This window comes from Cotesia glomerata, unplaced genomic scaffold, assembly GCF_020080835.1.
Source record: "Cotesia glomerata isolate CgM1 unplaced genomic scaffold, MPM_Cglom_v2.3 scaffold_23, whole genome shotgun sequence".
Classification (NCBI taxonomy): domain Eukaryota; kingdom Metazoa; phylum Arthropoda; class Insecta; order Hymenoptera; family Braconidae; genus Cotesia; species Cotesia glomerata.
In genome coordinates this window covers 131676-155898 of record NW_025402774.1, presented here as the reverse complement: position 1 = coordinate 155898, position 24223 = coordinate 131676, and the positions used below count along the sequence as shown (strand labels likewise).

Genomic DNA, 24223 nt, shown 5'->3' with positions numbered 1-24223 from the left:
ATTCTCGTCGATAGTCAATTTATAATAGATATTTAGGTTGCATTCGAAAATCCTCTATCTCTAAACATATAATTAAGAAATGACCTTGTATCTTGTGAACTATTGACATTTTTAAAGATATAAGCTCATATTGATGTTACACTCATCGAGACCTTTCATTTGAGAACCCACATCAATTTTTCATATATTTTATATATTTATATATATTAAATATATTGTGACATGGGAAAAATTTTCTATATCAAAAGAAACTAGTTTGTTTATCTGTTTTATTTTATTTCTATTATTATTATGATTATTTTGGCTCAGCTGACGGAATGCGGAGATTCGACGCGCCTGTGTCACCCCAAACGGCCTCCTGATCAGAGTGCGAAGCTCGAGGTAAGTTAGGTAGGAGAAAAAGCGCTGAATTTGAAAAGTATGTACGAATGAGTGGAAATATTGTAGAGAGTATGTTAGAGCGAGAGCGAAAATAAGTTGGCGATCAGACGAACCCACGAACTTCCATGGAACCATCAACGACCGAAGTGACATCTGGAGGAGGACTACAGTGAGAACGAGGCAAATTCGAACCAACCAATGACGACGGCGATTGATCAACGGCAGCAGAGCGAGGCACTATCTGGGGACCGTAAGCTGAACCGAGAGGCATATCGACCAATCATCGATCGCAACGGAGTACTGAACGCATCCCGTAATACAACGGCCGGCTAGAAGAAGCCGTGAGCTGATTGGATGCGAGGTTTTTGAACTAACGGAAAACTAGAGAACACATGTTGCCGAAGAGGCAGCCATTTCTTTCAATGAATTCTGATCTGGACGCCGTACCTGTTAGTTTACCAAATTCCGATACGCGAATTAAATAATTTTGCAATGCAATTACAATTCGTTATTGGGTTAAATTTTACCATTCGCTAATTTTTTTTATCTTTTTGGAAATATTGAATTCCTTTCGGATTATCGAGACGTGTGTGACGACACTCAGAGGTACGGTACCATCGGGTGTGTGTATTTGTGTGTGTGTTCGTTACATCAAACGTGAATTCAACATCGAGCGTTCGATTAATATTATTTATTTTCTTTTGTTTGAGACGCTGACATTGAACCAACTTGTTTGAAATTACGATTACTTTTGTTAATTGTCTTATTAGTTGGGACCTTGAGATATGCCGACAGTTAAAATTTGATTGGTTGTTGTTGTTATTGAACTTAACGCCCGAGAAATTTGGAGCTGTGTAGTACAGCTAGCCCGACTGACGCGCCATCTCCGAGCGTGAGCCCAAACTTATGTCGAGCTTCAACTACCCAGCGAGCTTAGTCGATTTACCGACCGTAATTAGTTATCCGCCGCGAGCCCGCGAAATTTTCAAATTTTTGAATTATTTGAATTATTATTTTGTTAATCATCGCCGAATTAAAGCTACATTGTGTTTAATTTGCTATTGCAAATTAATTTAGAAATTTGCAAGCCATTGACGGACCGGCTTTTAATTCTAGTTATTCTTTTGGTTATTATTAACTAATTTGAGATAAATTAATTGTTTATTTCATCGTATGATTAATTATAAATTAATTTGGAATTTGTGCGAGCCGTTGACGGACTGAATTTAATTCTCTATTTAATTATTAATTAATTTTAGAAAAATTAATTGTTTATTACATTTTATCATTAATTATAAATTAATTCGGGAATTTTGCGAGCCATTGACGGACCGACTTTAAGATTTTATTTAGTTATTAATTGATTTGAGAAAAATTAATTGTTTATTATATTGTATTATTAATTATAAATTAATTTGGGAATTTTGCGAGCCATTGACGGACCGAATTTAATTTTTGGTTATTATTAATTAATTTGAAGATCAATTAATTGCTTATGTTATCGTAATATTAATTATTAGTCATTCGAATTATTATCTGCGAGCCACCGACGTATCAATATTATTTTTGTTTCTTTTAGTTATTATTGTTCGTTAATTCGGCGAAGAATTAATTGTTATTATAATAATTTTTGGCAAAAGTATTAATATTCTTGGCGACTGTTAAAATAAATTGTTGTCTGAACATTCGGCGGTTACTTTTTTTGTTTTTCTCTTTCCGAGCTCACTTAGATTTAATAATTTTACGTTTCGCTGTTCATTCGAACTTTAAATCTCTTTGTCATCGACCCGCCGCTTGACGACGATCGACAATTACTTCGAACCGTAGAACGTTGAGTTCCTGGCGCCCAACCAGTATCAAAACCCAGGTAAGCCAATTTAGGTGGTGCTCTTCGGCGCTGTCGACGCCAGTGCCAGTAAAAAGCCCTTTATAATATGTATATATGAAAAATATATAAATAATGCATGTGTGTACTCAAATGAAAGCTCTTGATGCGTGTAACATCGGGATGAGCTTATATTTTCAAAAATGTCAATAGTTTACCAGATACAAGGTCATTTCTTCATTATGTATCTAGACACAGAGCATTTTCGAATGCAGCCTAAATTCTTATTATAATAAATTGACTATTAGTGAGAATGATATGAAACCTTGAAAAGGCACAACTCTAAGCAAAAACCCATTTTATCACATAAATACACTGGCCACAAAATTTCCCTTATTCTCTTAATAATATAGATTATTACTATTATGATTATTGTTATTATTATGATTATTATTATTATTTAATTATTATTGTTGTTTTAACTATTATTGCCTACAACATTAAAATCATGTGGCTGCCCAATTTTTTTTTTCCGTATATATATTATAGGAATCATTTCGAACTCACTCCGCACGAAAATTTTATCTTTATTTTATTTTGAGAATGATTCCTATAATAGTATAGGATTGATTTCTATAATATTCTAGGAATCCTTCCTATACCATTTTGGGAATAGTTCCCATAATGATATAGGAACCATTACTATATCATTATGGGAATCGTTCCCATAATATTATGGGAATGGTTCCTATAATTGTATAGGAATCATTCCTATAATTATAGAAACCATTCCTATACCATTATGGAACCATTCCCATCATTATTGGAAATTTTCCCATAATTCTGGGAAAATTTCCTATAATTATGGGAACAGTTCCCATAATTGATGGGAATAGTTTCTATAATTGCCTGGGAACTGTTCCCATTAAATCATGGGAATAGTTTCCATATTTTTCTTTCCGTGTATATAAATATTCAATGTCACAACATAAAACAATTATGATATCTGCTAACATTATGCGATTATCAGTTATTTTTTGTATAACACTTGCGCAATTATGAATTTTTTTTCAAGTTATTGAATATTTTATATTAAAAAAAAAAAGTATATATTTTAGATAAGTTATTTTCACGTGTACCTCGAATTTATTGAAAATATAATAACAAATTATATCTGTTGGAATATAACAACGATACATACAGCATCGAATATGCGTACAGAGTTACCTGGAATCTAGTAACTCGGTCAGTTTTATGACCCTTTTGTATCCTCAGTACATGGGTCTTACCAAAAGGGAAGGAACCATAGTTAGTGTCTTTCTGACATTCGTGCTGACCACTTGTGCGGATCATTGTTAACTTACATACTTGTAATTTGTATCTTTTTATCTCAATACTTTAAATAAAGCACTCGTGCCATTCTCTGACTTTAAATATACTCTTATAAATTAAACTAAATCATCTTCATATTGTTGAGTTTCTCCTTCCGAATATCCTGATTCTAACAATATCAAGTAAGCAATATCTGGAATAATCTTATTTAATACAGCTTATTTGAAATGATTCAAACCAATGAAAATATTTCAAAAGCATCTCATTTAAATACTATAAATATTCAATAGGGAAGTGATAGTTTCAAAACTTCTTTCTGAATCAGGAAAATGACTAATCTTCTCCAGTGTTAGACAAATAAGACTGTTCCTTACTTAAAGATGAATCTTCTTTGAAAAATTTATTTTTTCAACAATTATACACCGTGAAGTTACTGATTATCAATCTGCCAACGTAAAACGCTCTTTAATAAAAAAAAAAAAGTTTTGAATCAGGAAAATAGTTTTAATATTTTTAACGTCGTAAATCATGCAGAAAAGTTTTTTAATCAACAAAAAATTACTTAATCAAAACTATTAGTTTCTTTGCTTGATTCAATATAATGAGAACATTTAAAATGATTTTTTTAATGTGACTCATTAAGGTAGTTAGGCCCAAAAAGCAAAAATTCAAGAAATCTCCCAAACTTTGTATAGAAGTACTTAAATACATAATACACACTCTTTTAAAATTTAGAGACAATTCACCACGTCTAACCGAAGATAATTGCAATTGAAAATAACATTTTTACACAGGTGGTATGGCAAAAGAGAGAGAAAACCGCGAAATTTTTCATTTTTGTATTGAAGAAATTTTAAGAATTTCACGAAAAACTAATATTACTTAGATTAATACATGTATAATTACCCTACAAAATTTTGGGATTCCCTACCAAATAGTTTTTGAAAAATCATTGATAAACTGGTAAAGTAAACAAATAAAGTCATGCGTGGAAGTAAGTGAGCAATAGCTCGTAAGAGAGGCGACACTAGCGAATGAAAAAGATAGCAGTAGCAAAAACTATAGCTTGGAAGAAAACTACCTTAATTAATCATGTTAATTTTATTATGTTAAGCTGATGCCATTGACAGAATTATTCGCTAATATATACAATGAAGATTCGTAAAATTCATTGGATCAACAATATTAAAGTAAAAGCGAAACCTCGAGCTGTAATAAGCGCTGCAATCACTGTTACATTTCGATTTCTTGGTTGAAATTTCATTTATTACTTTTCTTTTTAATCATTTATTTCGTAGACAATATATAGATCTTAATTGTTTATTGTAATCGTTAACAATAAACAATACACAAGATCAATAGATACTTCGCTTTTAGTTTCCGAGAGATCAAAAATTTTCTTCAAATCTTTTTAAAAAATAAAAACTTTTTTTTTATTTACTTAGACTATTTATAATAATAAAAATAAACAATGTAAATAACAATATTACGAAAAATTAGAGAGAAAAATTGTTGTAATAGACTGGATAGTCAATAAACTGAAAATTTAATGACTTACGAGTCATTCCATATGAAATCGTCTCAAAAAAAAAAAAATTGTTGCCGTCTCATTTTAGATTTTGGTGTAACTTTGAGAAACTCTTCTCTAGGGTCCCAAAGAACAAAATTTACACGAGTTTGATTTTTACAAGCGCGTGTATTCGCCTATTTAAATAAAGACTTTTAAAATCGATATTTTTAAGGCTTATTAACTTTTACTGTGAAATTTTTCTGTTTGAAGCTATCTGCATGATCAAGATGGAATTCACAGTGGGAAAGATAGTAGTTTAAGGAAAAATGAAGATAATTGGCTCGGACGAGTCCTTTAAATATAAGCAGCGTGCTGAAAATGAGTGTTTTTTAGTCATTTTTCGTGAATTTCAATCAACTCTAGCGTCTTAACTGTTGATAATTAAAAACTCATGCTCCGCGGGAATTAAGTATATATATATATATCATAGACAAAATTCAGCCACAAGTTGACTTGAGCTGCCCACTCTTCATAGAAGAAAACTTTGCTCGAAGTTTTGAAATTAAAAAAAATTCCAATTTTCAGGTTATGAAACGAGCTTGACTGCGCGATAAAAATCTGATACTCACAGAATCTATTGTTCTTACCTCCAACTTTAAACGACTACATCATTTGTTTTGTCATTTTCATTTTTAGTGCATGTGCGAGCCGTTTTTTTTATAGCAAAAATCAACTCAATTTTTTTTTTTTTTAAATAACTGGTAGTTTTTATCTCAATTTTTTGTCTATAAAAATTCTGTCTTCACAACAGAATTTTTATATATTTTCATGCATGCGTATAGAGATAAGCTTATTTTCAATATTTGACTGCATTGCATTGAAAAGTAAGTGAGAATAGACGTAAATTCAAACGAAAAATTAGAAATATTATTAATTATTAACAATATAAGTATACTCGAGAAGTAAATTCGAGTTCATAAGTATCAATTAAATTACTAATAACTTAATCTCTGTCACTTTCCAATTTATATATTTTTTTGTGATTCGATGCCGCCGATTGGAAAAGTAAGCAAAATGGAAAAGTAAACAAACTTCTTAGATTATCGGTGTCAAATTTCACGCATCAGCTTAACGCTATTGTTTCACTCACTCTTCGCTTGTCGCGTGCTTTCCCCGACCAAGTTAGGTTGCATGGTAGTAATTAAGCGGGAGAGCAGCGACATTTGGCCGTGGCGGATTTTTGAAGAACTTTAACTCTTTGTCTATAAAAGCTCAATTGTCATTGTTTCAGAGAGCGTTCTTTTGTTCAGTTCGGTTGTTTTAGTAAGTTGATGTGTATTGTGATTTCTCAATTCTTAAAAAAAGTAATGGAGTGTTCGATTGGTTTATTGTTGAAAGAAGATTGCCATAAATTAACGTTTTCACGATCATCAGAGTTGATCGATCAAAATAATCTAAATGAACATGAGAAATACTTATTAACTAAACGAATTCAGGCAGTATCTTTCACAGATATCTGTACCTATCATTATAAAAAATATGTGACTTATTATTTTTCTTTGTTTGGAAAAAAATGTTGTGATCCATCAAGTGCTCATAAAAAACCTATTCTTAAGTCCTTGCGGGAAATAACTGTAGAGTTTTGTGAAGCAAATGAGAATCTTAACCTTATACCAGGCCGAGCACTTTGTTCACGTTGTATGGAAAATTTACGAAAAACCGAAACAAATGAAAATTATGATGATATCACCGATACATTGTCGCGAAATTTTGATGATCTTGGGGTATCTTTTGATCCTAAGTACGAAGTTTTAGATTCACTTAATAAAATTTGTTCAATCGTAGAAGAGTCACCAATCCCACCTATCCAAAAATTAAGTATATCAAAAAGAAAACGAAAAATTGATGAAAAAGTAAATCAAATATCAAGTAAAATACAAAAAAAATTAGAAGCTACTTTTGATGTTGTGGAACATGAAAATAATAAAAAAGACAATGATCATATTTGTTATAATGCAGACTATTTAGAGTTAATCGATGAATTGAAAATGAAATTTAAAGCATCTACAACGTTTGACGAGAAATATGAAATTTTAAGTTTATTACCGAAAAAGTGGACAATTTCTAAAATACAGTCAGAATTTGAATGTAGTGAATATCTTGTAAAAAAAGCTAAAACACTGAGGGCACAATATGGAGTATTAGCAAAGGCTCCAAAAAAAGAAAGTGGACGTCAGTTGAAAACAAAAATTGTTGAAGCTGTTATAAAATTTTTCGAAGATGATGATATTAGTAGATTGATGCCAGGTCAAAGAGATTGTGTAACTGTACGCGATAACTTGTGGCTGAATTTTGTCTATGATATATATACTTAATTCCCGCGGAGCACGAGTTTTTAATTCTCAACAGTTAAGACGCTAGAGTTGATTGAAATTCACGAAAAATGACTAAAAAACACTCATTTTCAGCACGCTGCTTATATTTAAAGGACTCGTCCGAGCCAATTATCTTCATTTACCCTTAAACTACTATCTTTCCCACTGTAAATTCCATCTTGATCATGCAGATAGCTTCAAACAGAAAAATTTCACAGTAAAAGTTAATAAGCCTTAAAAATATCGATTTTTAAAAGTCTTTATTTAAATAGGCGAAAACAAGCGCTTGTAAAAATCAAACTTGTGTAAATTTTGTTCTTTGGGACCCTAGAGAAGAGTTTCTCAAAGTTACACCAAAATCTAAAATGAGTCGACTTTGCTGATTAGACAATTTTAGATGGAATGACTCTTACGTCAGAAAATACCTACAAAGTATTATAAACAAGTGTTTAGAAAAAATAGATTTTAAGATAAAAATAAGATTATTTATGAGAATGAAGAGTAAAAAATTTATTTTATTTATTTTTAACTTCCCGCTAAGAGAATCGAAAATTTTCTAAAATCGGGAAGTTATTGTAGTCACCCCGTTTTACGAAAATCAAGTTTTCATCGAATCTCGACGTTTCGAGGTCTAGGAAGCTTTCCTGACTATTCCCGCGATGGTGTCTGTATGTATGTATGTATGTATGTGTGTGTGTGTGTGTGTGTGTGTTTTTTTTTTTTTTTTTTTTCTTTAGGGGGAGGGGGAATCCCTTTACGGATTCCAGGCATAGCTGTTTGGCCTGGATATGTGGTGACTCGACGCAGCGTCATACTATAACTCGACGGTAGCGCCCCTACCCACTGAACCCTAAACCCCTTTTCTTCTTTCCTCTAATCCCTCATGGAAACCGCCGACCGGCATTACTTCGTGAGGGGAGGATCTAGCTACTGCTATTCCTTCTGATGACTAAGGTGTTATTTTTATTTCCTTCTAGTTTCTGTGATTTGCTCTTCTTCTTTCGATGGAACGCAGGTCTGCAAGGACCTCTGTTGCAAACGTGCTTACGGCGTTCCATGCAGCTTTTGACGACAACATTGTTTCTACTAGTGTCTCTGGTTGGATACTCTGGTGTAAGATATTTTCAAGTTGATCACGCTGTGAATAAAATCGTGGGCAAACAAAGAAAACATGCTCCGCATCTTTATTAACTCCTGGACAGGACGGACACTCCGGAGAATTATCGTGCTTGAAACTGTGTAAGTATTCTCGAAAGCAGCCATGTCCTAATAGCATCTGCGGGTGTGTGTGTGTGTGTGTGTGTGTGTGTGTGTGTGTGTGTGTGTGTGTAAACCTCTTTTAACTTCTGAACGGCTTGACTGATTCGATCGCAGTTGGTGTCATTTGAAAGGTTTTCGCGAAACTTAGATTTCCTGTAAGTTGGAACTGATTCGGATCAGTAGTTTTCGAGAAATTGCAAAAAAAGTGAAAAAAAAATTTGTTTTTTTTTTTTCATTTTTTTTAAATATCTCTGAATTAGCTGAACCGATCGACCTCAAAAACTAATCAGCTCTTAACCTTGAAAACCAGCATCCATCGACACGAAAAGTGTTAGAATCGGTTGATGCGTTCGTCAGATATCGTTGTCGAAGAAAGTGTTTTTTTGTAATAACTTCGAAATTTTTCATCAGATCAATTTTTTGTTTTGAATTATTTATAGAGCTTAAAAAACATCGATTGCCGCAGTTTGAAAATTAAAAAAATCGTGTTTTATCGAACTTTGATAAGATTTTTGAGCTCGAAAAGCTCAAAAGCATAGGAAAGCTATCTCTTTGAGCTCAGAGGGCTCAAAATAATACATAAACTGTATTTTTGAGCTTAAAGAGCTCAAGAAGGTCATAAGAGAAATTTTAAGCGCCTAGGTATGGAATTAGCGAGAAGTTGCAGGAATAACCTTCAGGGTCAACCGTTTTCCTTCCGGTTCAGTATTCAGATTCATTAATTTAAAACACATAAAAATCATACGTGACCCGGGTCTACAAAATTTTTTCATTGCTGGGATTGCAATTTCTAGCAATTCTTTGCCTTTTTTTGAGGTTTTTTGCATTTTACTCAAAAGTGGAGGGTGACCGGGCCAAACGGACTTGACATTCGGATTCAGCGGGTCAATATATAAGTCGGTAAGTAGGTCTAGTCTAAAGAACATTCCACTTATTATTTTTTTGTGTGCCGGTGTAATTAATGATTAATAAATTAGACGAAAAATTTTGTTTACTACGAACCGATCATGTATACGATTTGTATTATTTGTAGTTATAACAAACTTTGCTCTTCAAGTAAGTCTCTTTGGTAAATAGGTAGTGAATTAGTCTTTCAAGCGTCAGGTCCACGGTAAGATTCCCTCACGTGCCGTTTTTTTAACTTCCCGCTAAGAAAATTGGAAATTTTCAAAAATCGGGAAGTTATTGTGTTTACCTCGTTTTTCGAAAATCAAGTTTTCATCAGATCTCGACGTTTTAAGGTCCTAGAAAGCTTCACTGACTATTCCCGCGATGGTGTCTGTATGTCTGTGTGTGTATGTGTGTGAGTGTGTGTGTGTGTGTGTGTGTGTGTGTGTGTGTGTGTGTGTGTGTGTGTGTGTGTGTGTGTGTGTAAATCTCTCAACTTCTGAACAGCTCGACTGATTTAATCGCGGTTGGTGCCAATCGAAACGGTTTGACTCAACTTAGATTTTGAATACAAGTTGAACCGAATCGGACCGATAGATTTTGAGAAATCTTAAAAAAACTGCGAAAAAAATTTTTTTCAAAAGTGGTTTTTATGGAATAACTTTTAAACAGCTTAACCGATTAATTCCAAAAACTAATCAGCTCTTAACATTTAAAAAACCATGTCGATCGCCACCAATCTGGTCAAAATCGGTTGATTCGTTCGTGAGTTATCTTTGACGGAAGAAATTAATGAAGAACTGTATTTTTTTCTCGAATTACACCGTAACTTACGCTCTTATCATTCTGTGTTTAAAACTGTATCATAGAATTTGAAAAACTGCGTCGAATGCCACGAACCGCGTGAAAATCGGTTTATTTATTCGAAAGTTATTGAGATTCGAAAATTCAAAAAATAGTGTTTTATTAAACTTCTATCAGTCTTTTAAGCTCAGGGAGCTTAAAACTACACGGAAATTATATTTTTGAGCTCTTCGAGCTCAAAAACGTAATAAGTGCAATTTTGAGCCCTTAATTATGAAAGTAGCGGGTAGTTGCGGGGATGGCCTTCAGGGTCAACCGTCTTTCTAATTTTTTTCGACAACGATATCTCACGAACGCATCAACCGAATCTAATGCTTTTAGTAGCAATCGATGCGGGTTTTTAAGGTTAAGAGCTGATTAGTTTTTGAGGTTGGTTTTGCCAATTTACAGATACTTTAAAAAAATGAAAAAAATAATCAACTTTTTTTTCACTATTTTTGCAATTTCTCGAAATCTACTAGACCGAATCGGTTCCAACTGACAAAAAATCTAAGTTTGATGAAGACCTTTCAAATGACACCAACTGCGATCAAATCGGTCAAGCCGTTCAGACGTTATAGGAGGTTTACATATATATATATATTAGGGTGATTTTTTTTTTACTTTATTTTTTTTTTTCGGTCCCATCGTGAATTCTTGTTGGAAATACCCAAAAAAAAAATTCCCTGAAAGTTTGAGCTCTTAATATTAATTAACGTCCTCGACCAAGGCATGTGAATATTTCCCATTGAAAATACACAAAAACTTTGATTTTTAATTTTTGAATTTCTAAAGCTCAGCGGCATTTCATGGGATCACTTTGATCAAAGATGGTTTTTTCTTAGAATTGAACGCTTTACAAAAGTGCCTATTGCCGCAAAGTCGTAACTCACACTGGCGAGGCAGTACGGGCCACTGAACCTGATTTTTTCATAAAATTGGCGTTTTTTCGCATTTATCTCGTAAATATCAAGAGCTACGGAAAAAATGTAAATGACAAACTTGTAAAGAATTCAATTTCCAACAAAAAAAGTCCTATGGACCAAATCGCTAAGATCAATAGTAAGCGAGATATTAAGCCTTGAATATATTTTTTCGTGAAATTTTGGCCGATCATTGATTTAAACTTATTAATATCTTGTTTACTTTCTCTGTTTTTTATATTTTTTCTTCAATATATTTTTTTAAGGCTAGAAAACTGAAGCAAAATTAATAATCTACAATATTTAACCTTTAATGATAATAAACATTTAATCAAACTCTTTTCTCTTTGTTTCTTCTCCGTCAGTAGGTACTTAATAATCTAATGGCAACGTTGCGATGTAACTAACATCGCGGTGATTCCCCCACCAGTTGATCAACAACGTTTGACAAAAAGTACGCGACCAGCGAAAGCTCAGTCATTGTCCGCAAATCGAAAGCCTCTCTCCTCTCCAAAAATCCCCTCTTTTACGTAACCTTGAATTACTTTAATAAATCGCCCGCCTAATTGCAGCGCTTTCTTTGTTCTTTATTGTGTGATACTAGGGCTTTTCATCATAAGACGAGCGCAGGCGTAGCCGCCATGTTGAAACGGCGGTAATTCAAAAAATTCGTACTGTTTTCATCAACAATGGCTGGGCAAGGAATAATATCTCCACAAAGAAATGAATTGTTGGAAAAAACCATCGACGGTGCTTCACTTATTTATGATTCAGTCGAAGCTCATAATTGTGAACAATTAGAAAGGTGGCTAAAATGTCATGGGCGTCCGCAAAAAGGGAAAAAAAGTGAGCTAATCGAGAGGTTAGACATTGACATTTGTTTACTATCTAAAAATTTAAAAAAAGAAATTAATATTTACAATTTTATTCTTATTAATAATGTTAATTAATTTGTAATAATTGAAAATATATTTTATTTAACATAGGTAAGACTTGCGGAAGTAATTAATGAATTAAGTCATTAATGTTTATAGGTTATACATGACATTATTAATTAGACAAATATAAATGTAAATTTTTTTAGTAATTTTTTATCAGAAAAAAAATGTTTAATACGACATAATATATAAAATATTTTCAGAGTTAAAAATGCAATTAGGAATCATGTACCAGTGGACCCAACAGTTGACAAAGGGAAATGGCTAAATATCATAAATACACTTAATCAAAGTCCAAATGTACAGCAGAGTTATAAAATAAATTATCCTAACATTTTGCAACCATTTCCCTCTGACAAAGTACCCAAGAACTTCACCTACGGATCTATGTACCATTATCTAGTGACATCATGCATCGATGATGATTATGATGACAGTGATATTGAAAATTGCGGCAGTAATAATCAAAGTTCAAAAGTTGATTACAGTACGTCAAAACCGTTGAAACGAGGAAAATTGTATGTAGAAAGCGGCCACGTCTTTGAAATTCTTGAAGGCGTAACACCTGATCAAATGTTTTGCATGAAATGCAAAATTCAAGCTTCGTATAAGGCTAAAGAAATCCATCAAGTGTCAGTTATGATCAATCCGTCAACTGCCCGAATAATTCATGGTACATGTGATTGCAAAACTTCTAGTATGGGCCGTTGTTCTCATGTAGCTGCTCTACTATATGTTTTATTGAATTATTTGGATGATTGTGATGAAGATAATGTTCCTTGTACAAGTAAAGTATGTAGCTGGAATCAAGGTAGAAAGAGAAAAGAACCTCACAAAGCAGATGAGCAGCAGTATACAAATAAAAATGACATGAGTAAACGCAGGTCATATGATCCTGGTCGAAGTTTAACAAGACCAATAGACAAACGAAAAATAAATAATTTATTATCAGATTTACAATTAATAAATGCGAGTCGAAAAAGCTCCTTCAATGTGGCAATTAATACTACAGCCGCAATACGAGGATTATGTGTTAGAAAAACTGAGAAAAAGCCATTTAAAGACATTAGTTTATCGTCTAACGACTAATGTGTGCAATAATAGAACTGGGCCTATAGATATAACTTTAGGAGCTCAAAGTAATGATGATAAATGGTGGCAATACCGCAAAATATTAATAACAGCTTCTAAAATTAAACTATTTAAGTCAGATAAAACGGATGACCAAATTTTTGCTCTAGTCAAATCTCAATTGTGGGCTGAACAAAATATTACGAATGAAGCAATGCATTATGGTCGAGTGAATAAAGACATTGCGCGTCAAAAATATAAAGACTTTACTTCTAAAAAATTTTCTTACGAAGTAAAGAGTAGTGGCTTGTGGGTGAATTCCAAGTATCCAGGATTAGGCGCATCGCCTGATGGCTTAATTTCGGATCCATTGAAAAATACAACCGGAGTCTTAGAAATAACGTGCCCAAAAATTTTGGAAAAGTATAATCCGACTGATTTACATTTTCTTACACCTCAACAGCGTAATTCATTTTGTTGTACTCTCTTAAGTCAAACTTCTATGAAGTTAAAACGAAGTCACCCATATTACTACCAAATACAAACTCAAATGGCAATAACTGAGAGATTGTGGTGTGACTTTGTTATTTGGACTCCAAAGGGCTTCCATGTTGAGAAGATCTATTATGATGGCAATTTCATTGAACCTGTACTGAAGCATGTTAGTGCGTTTCATGAAAATATTTTGGCTCCGGAGTATTTTGAAATGAGAATCCCCCGTCGTTTAATACCCTTTGACCTATCTAAGTGAAATGTATTTCATGAACAATTTTCAAATCTACTATTTGTAACATGTTTTATTTTTTTTATATATTTCTTAATTTATCACAAAAAGTATTCATAACAAAAAAAATTTTATTAATATATCTTTACAATTAAAAAAAAAAAAACAAAACAAAAGTAAACGTATATACAAATGTGATGTTTTACAAAAAATAGATAAATATTAATAGTATATTGTAACATTACAAATGTTATTTGTTTGAAAATTTTAATATATATTACAATTATTTTGACTTTCAGTTTTTGTATTTCCTACAACACACTAGTCTTAATTTCATTCGTCGAAAACTATAGGTGTTTGAAAGTTGACCAAGCATGCACAGACAAATATAATTTGTGACATGATAGTACGCATATTTAAAGGTAAAACTGAGGAAAGAAGTCTGAATTTTTTTATGCGCCCAATAACATGTTCAACATATATTCGTTGTTTTGCTATTTTCTTCGTCAAAATCTCCTCTTGAGCAGTTAAACGGTCTCTTCCATTCAAAAATGGAGGAATATTCAAATGTGCTTGCTTAGCTTCAACTACATCATGAACCGTAAAACCTCGATCTGCTAGTACTACATCTCCAGGTTGCAATAAGTCTGCTATTTTTGATCTTTTAAATATTTCTGGATCCGATATTGAACCCTCAAATGCATCAGATATAAAACTAATATATCCATTTGGAGTACATCCGATCAACACTTTAAATGTGGTATGAGCTTTATAACTTGAATATAAATTACCTTGGTGTTCAAAGTTTGACGGTGATTGACAAAAAAATTCAGCGCAATCTACAATAACTCTTATGTTTTTTATAGACCGAAATGTTTTAGGCAATGTTTCGGCGATTGTTTTCCTAGATGAAAACATTAATGGCTTCAATTGAGTGGTAAATTCATTGTACAAAAAATAAATCCAAGTTGTACATATTTTTGAAACAAACCCCGTAGAAATATCGAACTTGTAAGCTAAATATTCTGTTAAATATCCCATTCGCAATCTTAATAATACCAAAATCAACTGCTGCAATTAGTAAATTTGTATTTACTATTATTTTCGGAATTTTCATGCTTTGACTCTCGACTACCCCAATACTCTAAGTTTTCGCAAGCTGGGCTCAAAAATCTATGTAAAGCTTGGATTTGTTCAAAATGCAGACTTGTATAAAATATGCATTTTTTTTCATCACTGCGAATAGAATTAATAAATGTTTCCATGGCTGAAATTTTTTGTAACTTAACCTGAATAATTTTATTACGCATCTTTATCGAAACTGTCTGAATTTCTATTGCTCTTGTATGCTTCCTAGTTCCTTCACGGTTTGTATCTCCATGGGTTATACTCATGCCTGACGTTTGATCTGGTGATATTTGTTCAAGAAAACAAGTATTATCATCAATTACATTGTGAACCTCTTCATGAGTCACTGAGGTCTATAAGAAAAAAGAAAATTTTTGATTAAGAATAATACATCTTTATAATTTTTTATTATTCACACTGTACCTGCGCATCTGGTAGAATATAATCTATTTTTCTATATTCTGATACATCTGCATTTTCCATATCAACTCTGTTGTATTTTTCAGATAAGCTGGTTCTTGCTTTGAGCACCTATAAACAGGTTTGGGGTTATATCTCTGAAAATTATATTTCTGTATAATTTCTTTTATACCTTACCTTATTGATTGATTTATCAATTTTTTTAAATTCTTCGTAGCTTAAAGGATCAGGGTTTTGTTCAGTTGGACCACTTTCTCCAAGAAAATGTAGTGAGCAAATATAAGTATCCTTGGTAACATCATCAATAGATCTAAAACCTCGGTCACTTCTGCCACATTTTTTCACCCATAATTCACATTTCGCACATTTTGCACATGCTTTAATATGTAATTTGCTTGATGATTTGATTATTTTTTTCCGATATTCAAGACAAGGCTTTGGAAAATTTATAAAATAGAATGTATTGGTTTTGAATGATTTGTATCGTGTATCACTTTTACATACTCCATAACAACACCGTTTTGTTGTTCCTTTTCGGACAGACAACATAATTATAGTGTAGTACAAAAAATGTTTACCGGTTTTTTTAACTTACTACTTATTTTTTTTTTTTCACTTTTTTTACAATTAATCAACTTTAATTTATATTTTAATTTTTTATACACGGACATCAGGCACTTTAGCATGGTTGTTTACAAAAAACAGTACGAAAAAGATGGCTGATACTGACGCATGCGCACAAAAAATTTTTGTGATGAAAAGGCCTATGCCGCAAATATCGAGAACAAAGCTCAGTGAACACTGAATGTACTCGCGTCGCATTTGTATGCTTTACGTTGCGTTACATTTTTCTATCATTTTTATTCTTGTCAAAGATGTCTGAACAAATCGGAAATAGAGTTTATAATTATTTAATTGGATTTGAAATTCATAATATTAATAATATTAAGTTACCTTCATGTAGGGATGTATTGAATCTCTATATGTACAAACATCAATCCTTAAAATTAAGTATACGAGCAAGTGCTAGTAGTGTGATCAGTGATACGAATGCTATTTGGGCTAATCTTTTGATTCCAACTTCTCGACCTCAGCACAGTATTAAAAAATTGGAAAAAATTCACAGTGACTACATGAAACTGAAGAATCATCGAAGTCGTGCAAAGACATCGAAAAGACAACGAACAAATGTGGAACAGTTTAGCAAACGTCTTGATAAATTATTTGACATTGCAAATTGTGCTGCACTAAAAAATTTACCGAAAAATTTGCAGCAATTTTTGACAGATTGTCGTAAAGGAAATAGAAATCCATCTACCAGCAATTGACGTTATACCAGAAGAAACTTCTAGAAATCTGTCTGCGATGGAAGTAGAAACTCCCAATAATGAGGAAATTGGTTAGTTCTAATATTATAATAGTTTTGTTTAATTATATTTGATTTGTTTAACATTCAGCTAATATGTTTACTAATTCACTGTTAACATTTTTCATTTCAGGAATGAAATTATCCCAACAGTCGTCCTTAAATAGTTTCTGTAGTTCCATATCAAATTCCAGCACGGAAAAAAGTAAACTGTAATAAATAATAGTCGAGTTGTAATAAGTAATGATCAACTGATAAAAATTACCATTTCAAACAGTAAAATCGTGATTTTACTAGTCACAATGTAATATTTATTATTTAAATGCTACAATTTATTGTTTACACGCTAAAAAATAGTATTTCAAACAGTAATATTCGCTATGTGAAAGTCGAAAATGTTAAAGTATAATAATTAAGAACTTTGACTTTGATATTTATCATTTCGTATGTAAAAAATGATCGTATGATATGTAAAAAATATAAACTACAGTTAGTAAATTGCCATACAAGCAACGTCAATATTTACAAAGTAAAATGGTAAATTTTAAACGCAACGCTAAAGATGAAACTGTAATTATTGATGTGCTTGACGGGTAAAATATACATTTTGAAAGTAGAATTTTTACTGTTTCAAACGTTAAATTCTCCGAGTGTAGGACCTTCCCCTTCTCCTTATTTGTAAAGTTAGTGCTCTTGCAGAGTATTAGCATGTACTATCTTTTTTGACAATGCGCATGACTTTTTTAACACGTGTTGGACAGCGCGGACAACCGGAAAATAAAGTTGGGTTATTATATTGTGATATTTTATGTGTTACAAATAATGTAAAATAAATATAATATAATTAAAAGGTAAGTTATTGATATGTAATATTCACATGTCATACACGGAAAGAAAATTGAAGGAGTTTTTACTATTTTACTATTGTAATTTTTACTAAATAAAATAGTAACGGTGGACTATACTTCTCATTTAGTAATTTTTACGATCTACTATTGTAAATTTTATCCAACAAATAAGACTAGCAAGAGTCTTAAAAAGTCGGATACTATAGAGCAAATTATACAATATGTGTTTGAGAACTTTACAATTCAACTATTGTAAAAATTCACAGTTGGTTTTTTTAAAAGAAATATTAGGGAGGAAGAGAGATAGAAGGTTGGACTAATTGGTACCTGTATAGTAATCGAAAAAAGAAACCGACATTTTCGTGTTATCTGAGAATCGAACCCAGAACCCTGTGTTGGCAGCCAGAGACTCTCCCTCTACGCTATCCGAGCTAAACTAAGACCCATACGACTTAACATTTACATAAACTCGGAGTCTAGCGCTGTCACGGCCATCACTCACACTAATTGAGAAAAATTCCAATTCAACTATTGTAAAATTTGCTATAGTTCTATTGGAAAGATACAGAGGCAGCACTAGAAATTTTCATCTCTTACTTTTTACAATAGTAATATCGTAATTTTTCATGAATAAATAGTATTTTTTCTTCTAAAATATTTGACAATTAATAGTAATAAAAGTATAGTCCAGCTTTACAATAGTTGTATCGTAAATTTTCCCAGAAATTTTTTCCCGTGTATATCATTATTAATATATCACACACATTCTATAATTATGTAAATAATTAAGTTGTGTGAATGTATTTACTTTTTAATTTATTAAACTTTAAAGTTTATATTGTAACCTCTTCATCTTTTATTTTTTTTTAAGGTTTATCTTTGTAAATTAAATCTAGTTAGCTAAGGATTAGTTTTTCTATTCAAGATGAAATTTTTTTAAGAGCTAAATTATCCTCATTAATATATTTATTAATATCTACGTACATGTACTTTATAAATTTATTTTGTCAGTGAATTCAAATATGTCTCGGATTTAATAAGTGATAGTCTTGATAAATTTTAATAGTCAGAGTTGTTATTTACTATTATTATTGTTAAAAATTACTTGGCGTGATATTATTAAATACATATTAAAATAGCGATTTTTACTGTTTGAAACTGTAAAATTTATAAACCCCACTGTTGTTATTTACTATAGTCATAGTCACAATTTACTGGGTACGATAGTATAGACTACACATTGAAACGGCAATTTTTACTGTTTGAAACTGTAATTTTCCAACATGAGAAAGTTGTTATTTACTATAGTGACCGCTACTAATCACTTATTTTGGATATTAAATTATAAATTGTGGCTTTTATACTTTCTACATTGAGATTTGTAATATTTACATTTTTGTCACCCCGATGTCCGCTGTACAGTTTGAAACTGTAAAAAGTAACCGGAATCCGAGTGAATTTTACAGTTTACTTTTTTCCGTGAGTGAATTGAAGCGAACTTGTTCAGACTTTGAAGATACAATGCCAGCGCCTAAGAAAAATAAAATTGATATTCTGACTTCGGAATTAGTATTAGCACTAGATAGAACTAAAACTAGTAACAGAAATGCGATGTACATCATTTCTGCTGTTATTCAAAGTTTAGGACTTGAGATTGATAAATATAATTGAAGTTACTCCACTATTCGCAATGCGCGTATTTCAAAAAGAGAAGAAATTGTCGATACGATCAAAGAAGAAGAAATTTTTTATGACTCTCTCGTAGTGCACTGGGATGGAAAGATGCTTCCTGCGGGAAATGGTCAACCAAAATCAGAACGATTATCAATAAACGTCACCGGAATAAATACTGATAAAAATTTAAAAACTCCGATTCTCTCTGATGGCACAGGTGAAAGCCAAGCTTCAGCCATTTTTGAAACGCTGATAGAGTGGGATCTTTGCGATAATGTTAAAGCAATGTGCTTTGATACAACTAGTTCAAATACCGGTAAGTTAATGTTGTGGTTGAATGAATTTATATCACAGTATTTGTTTTTTGACTTGGGAAGAAATTTTCAAATAAGAATTTGATCAATTTTTTTAATTATTTTTACGAATGTTGAGTTAAAATATAAGCTGAGTCAAAAATTTGAATAACTGATAATTAAATAACAGTTTATCAATAACTAATTCTTTGTTTTAGGTTGTTTTAATAGCGCATGTGCATTATTAGAAGATAAAATTGGCCGTGACTTATTATATCTTGCTTGTCGCCATCATACTTCTGAATTGATGTTACGAAATGTTGCAGAAGTTGCTTGGCCAGTGACGAATAGTCCAAATGTACCAATTTTCAAAAGACTCAGAGATAATTGGGAAAAAATTGATAAATCTGCGTATGAAATCGGCACAGAGGATAAAGATATTGCACTTATTTTAAATCAAAGAAAAGACGATATTCTTGACTTCATAGAAAATCAACTGAAGGTATTAATTAATTCATAAATAGTTTTACCATTGAAAGAATTATTATTTAAAAGTTAATTTCTTTTACAGTCATTAGATTTTTCTGATACACTGATAGAAGGACTTGTTAATATTTAATAAGCTTTATTAACTGTTTGTAACGGGGTGGTTAGCCCTGTCCAATTGGTCACCCCTTTCCTCTTTGAAAAAGGCGCCACTGGGATTTTATACTCGGTGTCCCAGAAACCGGGGAGCATGAGAAGGAAAGATCGGGTCGTGAGAAGTTGAGAAAGGCTGAAAAATTAATACTGAGAAACAATTATTAACAATTAACAATTCAATTATTTATTTAATATAAACAATTTAATTTTAACAAAATTCCTTAATAATATTACCCTTAAAATTAACTTATCAATTACTTAATTGTGAGGACCTCTCACCTACGCAGGCACTTGCCAAAACTTACAACTAAATATCCTTAAATTCTTTCAACTATAGATCATTACGCATCTAGATTCCTAAATTCTAAATTTAATCATAGACCATTACGCATCTAGATTCTTAATTTCTTAAACCCTCGTCCAACTGACGGAATAACAAACAACATATTTTACCCAATAAAAACTTCTTAATTATTCAATTATCTGAACTAATTTCACATAAACAACCTCGTCTACCTGACGGAATACCATATAATCTTACTAAATTCCATATAAAATCATCCACCGGACGTTAACTTCATTTCTCAAATTTTCTTAAATAAAATTTTAACCAATTTTCCTTAAAAAAATTTAATCTCCAGATTAACTAAATTTACCAAATTCACCAAATTTTCTTATCGAATTTATCTAATTAATTATCCTTAAATTCAATCAATTGTTTAGTAATTGATTTAGCACTTTTCTAACTTAAACAATTCAATTACATTTATCCACCGGCCTAAATTTAATTTTCCAAAACTTTACAATACTATCATAATCTACTAAATTTTACGCCAACACTTGTTTACTGCAAATAAATTTTACTACATTACATAATCACTAAATTTCTGTACTAGTTCACTTACTAAATTTTCTACTAATATCTTCAATTAATAAATTCTACTGAACTCATTACAGGATTTACTAATTTTAATCTTCCTAAACAAAATTCTAAACATCAACTATTCGAATCCTAAGCGTCTCAATACAACTCTTAACTACATACATTCTAGAATGACCTTCACTGACTTAATTACGCATTTTCATTTCTTATTCAAATTTACTTTTCTTTATATCCCGAAAATTATTAACTAAATTAATTTATTATAGCCAGCAGGCCTATAATAAATTACTGATTAAATTATCTACAGTAAATTCACAAATAAACTATTAATCTCATTCTTTTAAAATAAATATCCAATAACAAAACTAGCTAAATGACCTTGGCGCATGAATTTCTAAAGTACAAAACTTGCTAATATAAAAATGACCGCTCGAGAAATTAATTTTAATTATTTCAGCCTCTTAATTAAATTAATAATCAATTTTGGCCTAAATTAATCGAAAATACCTGGAGACTCAATTATTGTTTTATCCAACGACGACTGATACTCCGGTCCAACTTGGCTGGCTCCGCCGCTTGGCGTCTTGTCGTCTCAAACCACTATGTTAGCTTCCGGTCAGGGCTTGTCCAATTCCAAATACCGTAATAAACTCCTCAGTAGTTGCTTTCTATCGTTGGCGTTCAAAACTGCACTCTCTTGACTTATCTAATCTCAACAAGGTCACTGATTCACAAAAGGCAAAAGGCCACTGGCTTCCAGAAGGGAAAAAGCCTCGATGTTTTTCGTGCTCGCTCTTTTATAACCCTCAGCTCAGGCTCTCGAACTTTCCTATTGTTATGCCCCGCTTCATTTTCCGGGAACAGTAGTGGGGACTTGATTACCACGCCCGGTGACAAGTCGAAACTCTTGTCAAAAATCGAAAAGTAAGGGAAAACCCTTACCTACCGTGCGTCAATTATCGGGGTCGATAATGACCCCGGGAAGTTCGATTTTCCCTGTTACATGTTAATAAATGATTTTTTAACATCATGGGATTTGATAAATATTTATTAACAGTTAATTAGTATTCATGACGTAGAATTTATTAACTGTTTATAAATATTTATTAATTTATTAATAGTTAATAAATATTTGTTAACTGTTAACAAATATTTATTTAGGATAAAAAGCAAAAATAGCAATTTTCTTTTGACACTTTTTATAACCCTATAACTGGAATACATTGATAATAATTCAATTCACTTAATAAATTAACGTTTTCAATATGAAAAAATATAAAAAATAATTATGAGCTGTGATAGAATTTGGTAGTTTACAATAAATGTTATTATAATGTAATATAATTAATGCAAATAATTTATAAGGATGATTTTTGTTTATAAGCAACCTTCATATCATATGACATTGCAAGCCAAACAAATTCACTCAACCAAGTATTTATTAACTGTGAATAAATATTTGTTATCTATTAATAAATATTTATTAAATATTATTAAATGTACTTTTCTCCCTAATAAATATTTATTTAATGTTAAAAAATATTTATTAAATTAAATTATTATCTTCAAATAAATCAAATTATTAATAGTAAATAAATCCTTTTATCAGTGTAGTTATTTTGCATACTTCGATATAACTCGAATTTTTAAGTGATTTAGTTTTATAAATTTTGCCTTTTTAAATAATATTTTTACTTTAAAATTCTGAAAATATCTTCTTTTCTGGCCGCAATTATTAAATTTTTCTTATTTTTTGTTAGAATCATCATCCGAGAAATGATTACAAGGAGTTTTTGGAGCTGAGCTGTATCTTTTTGGGTGGTATCAAAAGTCATAGAGCCGAATTTAAAGCACCTGGTGCTTTTCATCACGCACGGTGGTTATCGAAAGCTCTCTATTGTTTGAAAATATATATGTTTAGAAACCAGTTTAAAATGGGAGCAAACGAAAAAAAAATTTTGCAGAAAATATGTGTTTTCATCGTAATATTTTATGTAAAAATATGGTTTACTGCTCCTAATGCAATAAATGCTCCAAACTCGGATTTGCAATTAGTAAAAGATCTTATTGACTACAGAAAAATACATCCAGAAATTGCAAATGCAGCACTCGATAAATTGTCTCGGCATTTGTGGTACTTACACGAAAATCTCGCTTGTTTAGCTCTTTTTGATGAAACTGTGTCAGTAGAAGAAAAAGTAAAGATCGTACAAAAAATAAATTCCCAGGTAGCGGTCAAAAAGCCTAATAAACGTTTATCAGTCGCTTATGAAGAAATAACGTCGTTATCTGAAAAAAACGTAAGCGATTTTGTTAATCCAAACTCGTTGTTTATTTTTGAGCAATTTGAGCTCCCCTATGAATTTTTGCATACAGATCCAAGTTTGTGGGAATCAAATCTTGAGTATAAACGATGTTATGATACATTCAAAAAGTTAAAAGTAGTAAACGATACTGCGGAAAGAGGAGTAGCGCTAGCCGAAAGTTTTAATGAAGTATTGACTTATAACGAAGATGAAAGACGAAGAATTTTTCAAACTGTTCAGCACCATCGATCTCAATACACGTCGTGTAAAAAATCACAATATATTGACAATGAATTAATCTAACAATTCATTTTTCTGCTTTCAATAATAATTAATTGGTATTGTTGTTTTTATTTTTATTAAATACTCATTGTTGTTAATATAATTCGAACTATTATAATTTAATAAACTGTTAATAATATTTAAATTATTTAAGTGTAATTGAATTCATAAGTTTTATGGAGAAACTCGTAAATCCATTATTTATTAAAGATTCTTAAGATATAAGCTTTTATAATGTAAGATACTTATCATATCCTGTTTTTCTAGCCTTAAAAAAATATATTGAAGAAAAAATATAAAAAACAGAGAAA

The 24223-nt window shown here is 31.4% G+C and overlaps 3 protein-coding genes across 4 annotated transcripts; 2 read left to right on the top strand and 1 right to left on the bottom strand.

Moving 5' to 3' along the window:
* Positions 1–11962: 11962 nt before the first annotated feature.
* Positions 11963–14167, top strand: LOC123274130. 2 transcript variants are annotated; one of them, XM_044741627.1, is made up of 2 exons: positions 11963–12199; positions 12479–14167. In XM_044741627.1, exons 1-2 carry the CDS (start codon positions 12027–12029, stop codon positions 13362–13364), a joined length of 1059 nt encoding a protein of 352 aa, XP_044597562.1. In that variant the 5' UTR covers positions 11963–12026; the 3' UTR covers positions 13365–14167. The 2 variants fall into 2 exon arrangements, with proteins under 2 accessions (XP_044597562.1, XP_044597563.1); XM_044741628.1 differs by lacking the exon at positions 11963–12199 and adding an exon at positions 12330–12407.
* Positions 14168–14300: 133 nt separating this feature from the next.
* LOC123274133 lies at positions 14301–16342 on the bottom strand. The gene is made up of 3 exons (XM_044741632.1): positions 15796–16342; positions 15622–15729; positions 14301–15551 (listed from the first exon to the last, which is right to left on the bottom strand). Exons 1-3 carry the CDS (start codon positions 16165–16167, stop codon positions 15135–15137), a joined length of 897 nt encoding a protein of 298 aa, XP_044597567.1. The 5' UTR covers positions 16168–16342; the 3' UTR covers positions 14301–15134.
* Positions 16343–19243: 2901 nt separating this feature from the next.
* Positions 19244–24016, top strand: LOC123274125. The gene is made up of 3 exons (XM_044741619.1): positions 19244–19822; positions 20018–20301; positions 23085–24016. Exons 1-3 carry the CDS (start codon positions 19615–19617, stop codon positions 23931–23933), a joined length of 1341 nt encoding a protein of 446 aa, XP_044597554.1. The 5' UTR covers positions 19244–19614; the 3' UTR covers positions 23934–24016.
* The last annotated feature ends 207 nt before the right edge of the window (positions 24017–24223 follow it).

What these genes read in the sequence shown, in the direction of transcription:
- LOC123274130 (XM_044741627.1), top strand. Translation starts at nt 12,027, where the DNA reads ATGGCTGGGCAAGGAATAATATCTCCACAAAGAAATGAATTGTTGGAA. An exon ending in AAAAGTGAGCTAATCGAGAG is followed by an intron (nt 12,200 to 12,478) that starts GTTAGACATTGA and finishes AAATATTTTCAG; the next exon opens with AGTTAAAAATGCAATTAGGA.
- LOC123274133 (XM_044741632.1), bottom strand. Translation starts at nt 16,167, where the DNA reads ATGTTGTCTGTCCGAAAAGGAACAACAAAACGGTGTTGTTATGGAGTA. An exon ending in TTGATAAATCAATCAATAAG is followed by an intron (nt 15,730 to 15,795) that starts GTAAGGTATAAA and finishes ACCTGTTTATAG; the next exon opens with GTGCTCAAAGCAAGAACCAG. An exon ending in ATATTCTACCAGATGCGCAG is followed by an intron (nt 15,552 to 15,621) that starts GTACAGTGTGAA and finishes TTTTTCTTATAG; the next exon opens with ACCTCAGTGACTCATGAAGA.
- LOC123274125 (XM_044741619.1), top strand. Translation starts at nt 19,615, where the DNA reads ATGCTTCCTGCGGGAAATGGTCAACCAAAATCAGAACGATTATCAATA. An exon ending in TACAACTAGTTCAAATACCG is followed by an intron (nt 19,823 to 20,017) that starts GTAAGTTAATGT and finishes TCTTTGTTTTAG; the next exon opens with GTTGTTTTAATAGCGCATGT. An exon ending in TCATAGAAAATCAACTGAAG is followed by an intron (nt 20,302 to 23,084) that starts GTATTAATTAAT and finishes ATTTTTTGTTAG; the next exon opens with AATCATCATCCGAGAAATGA.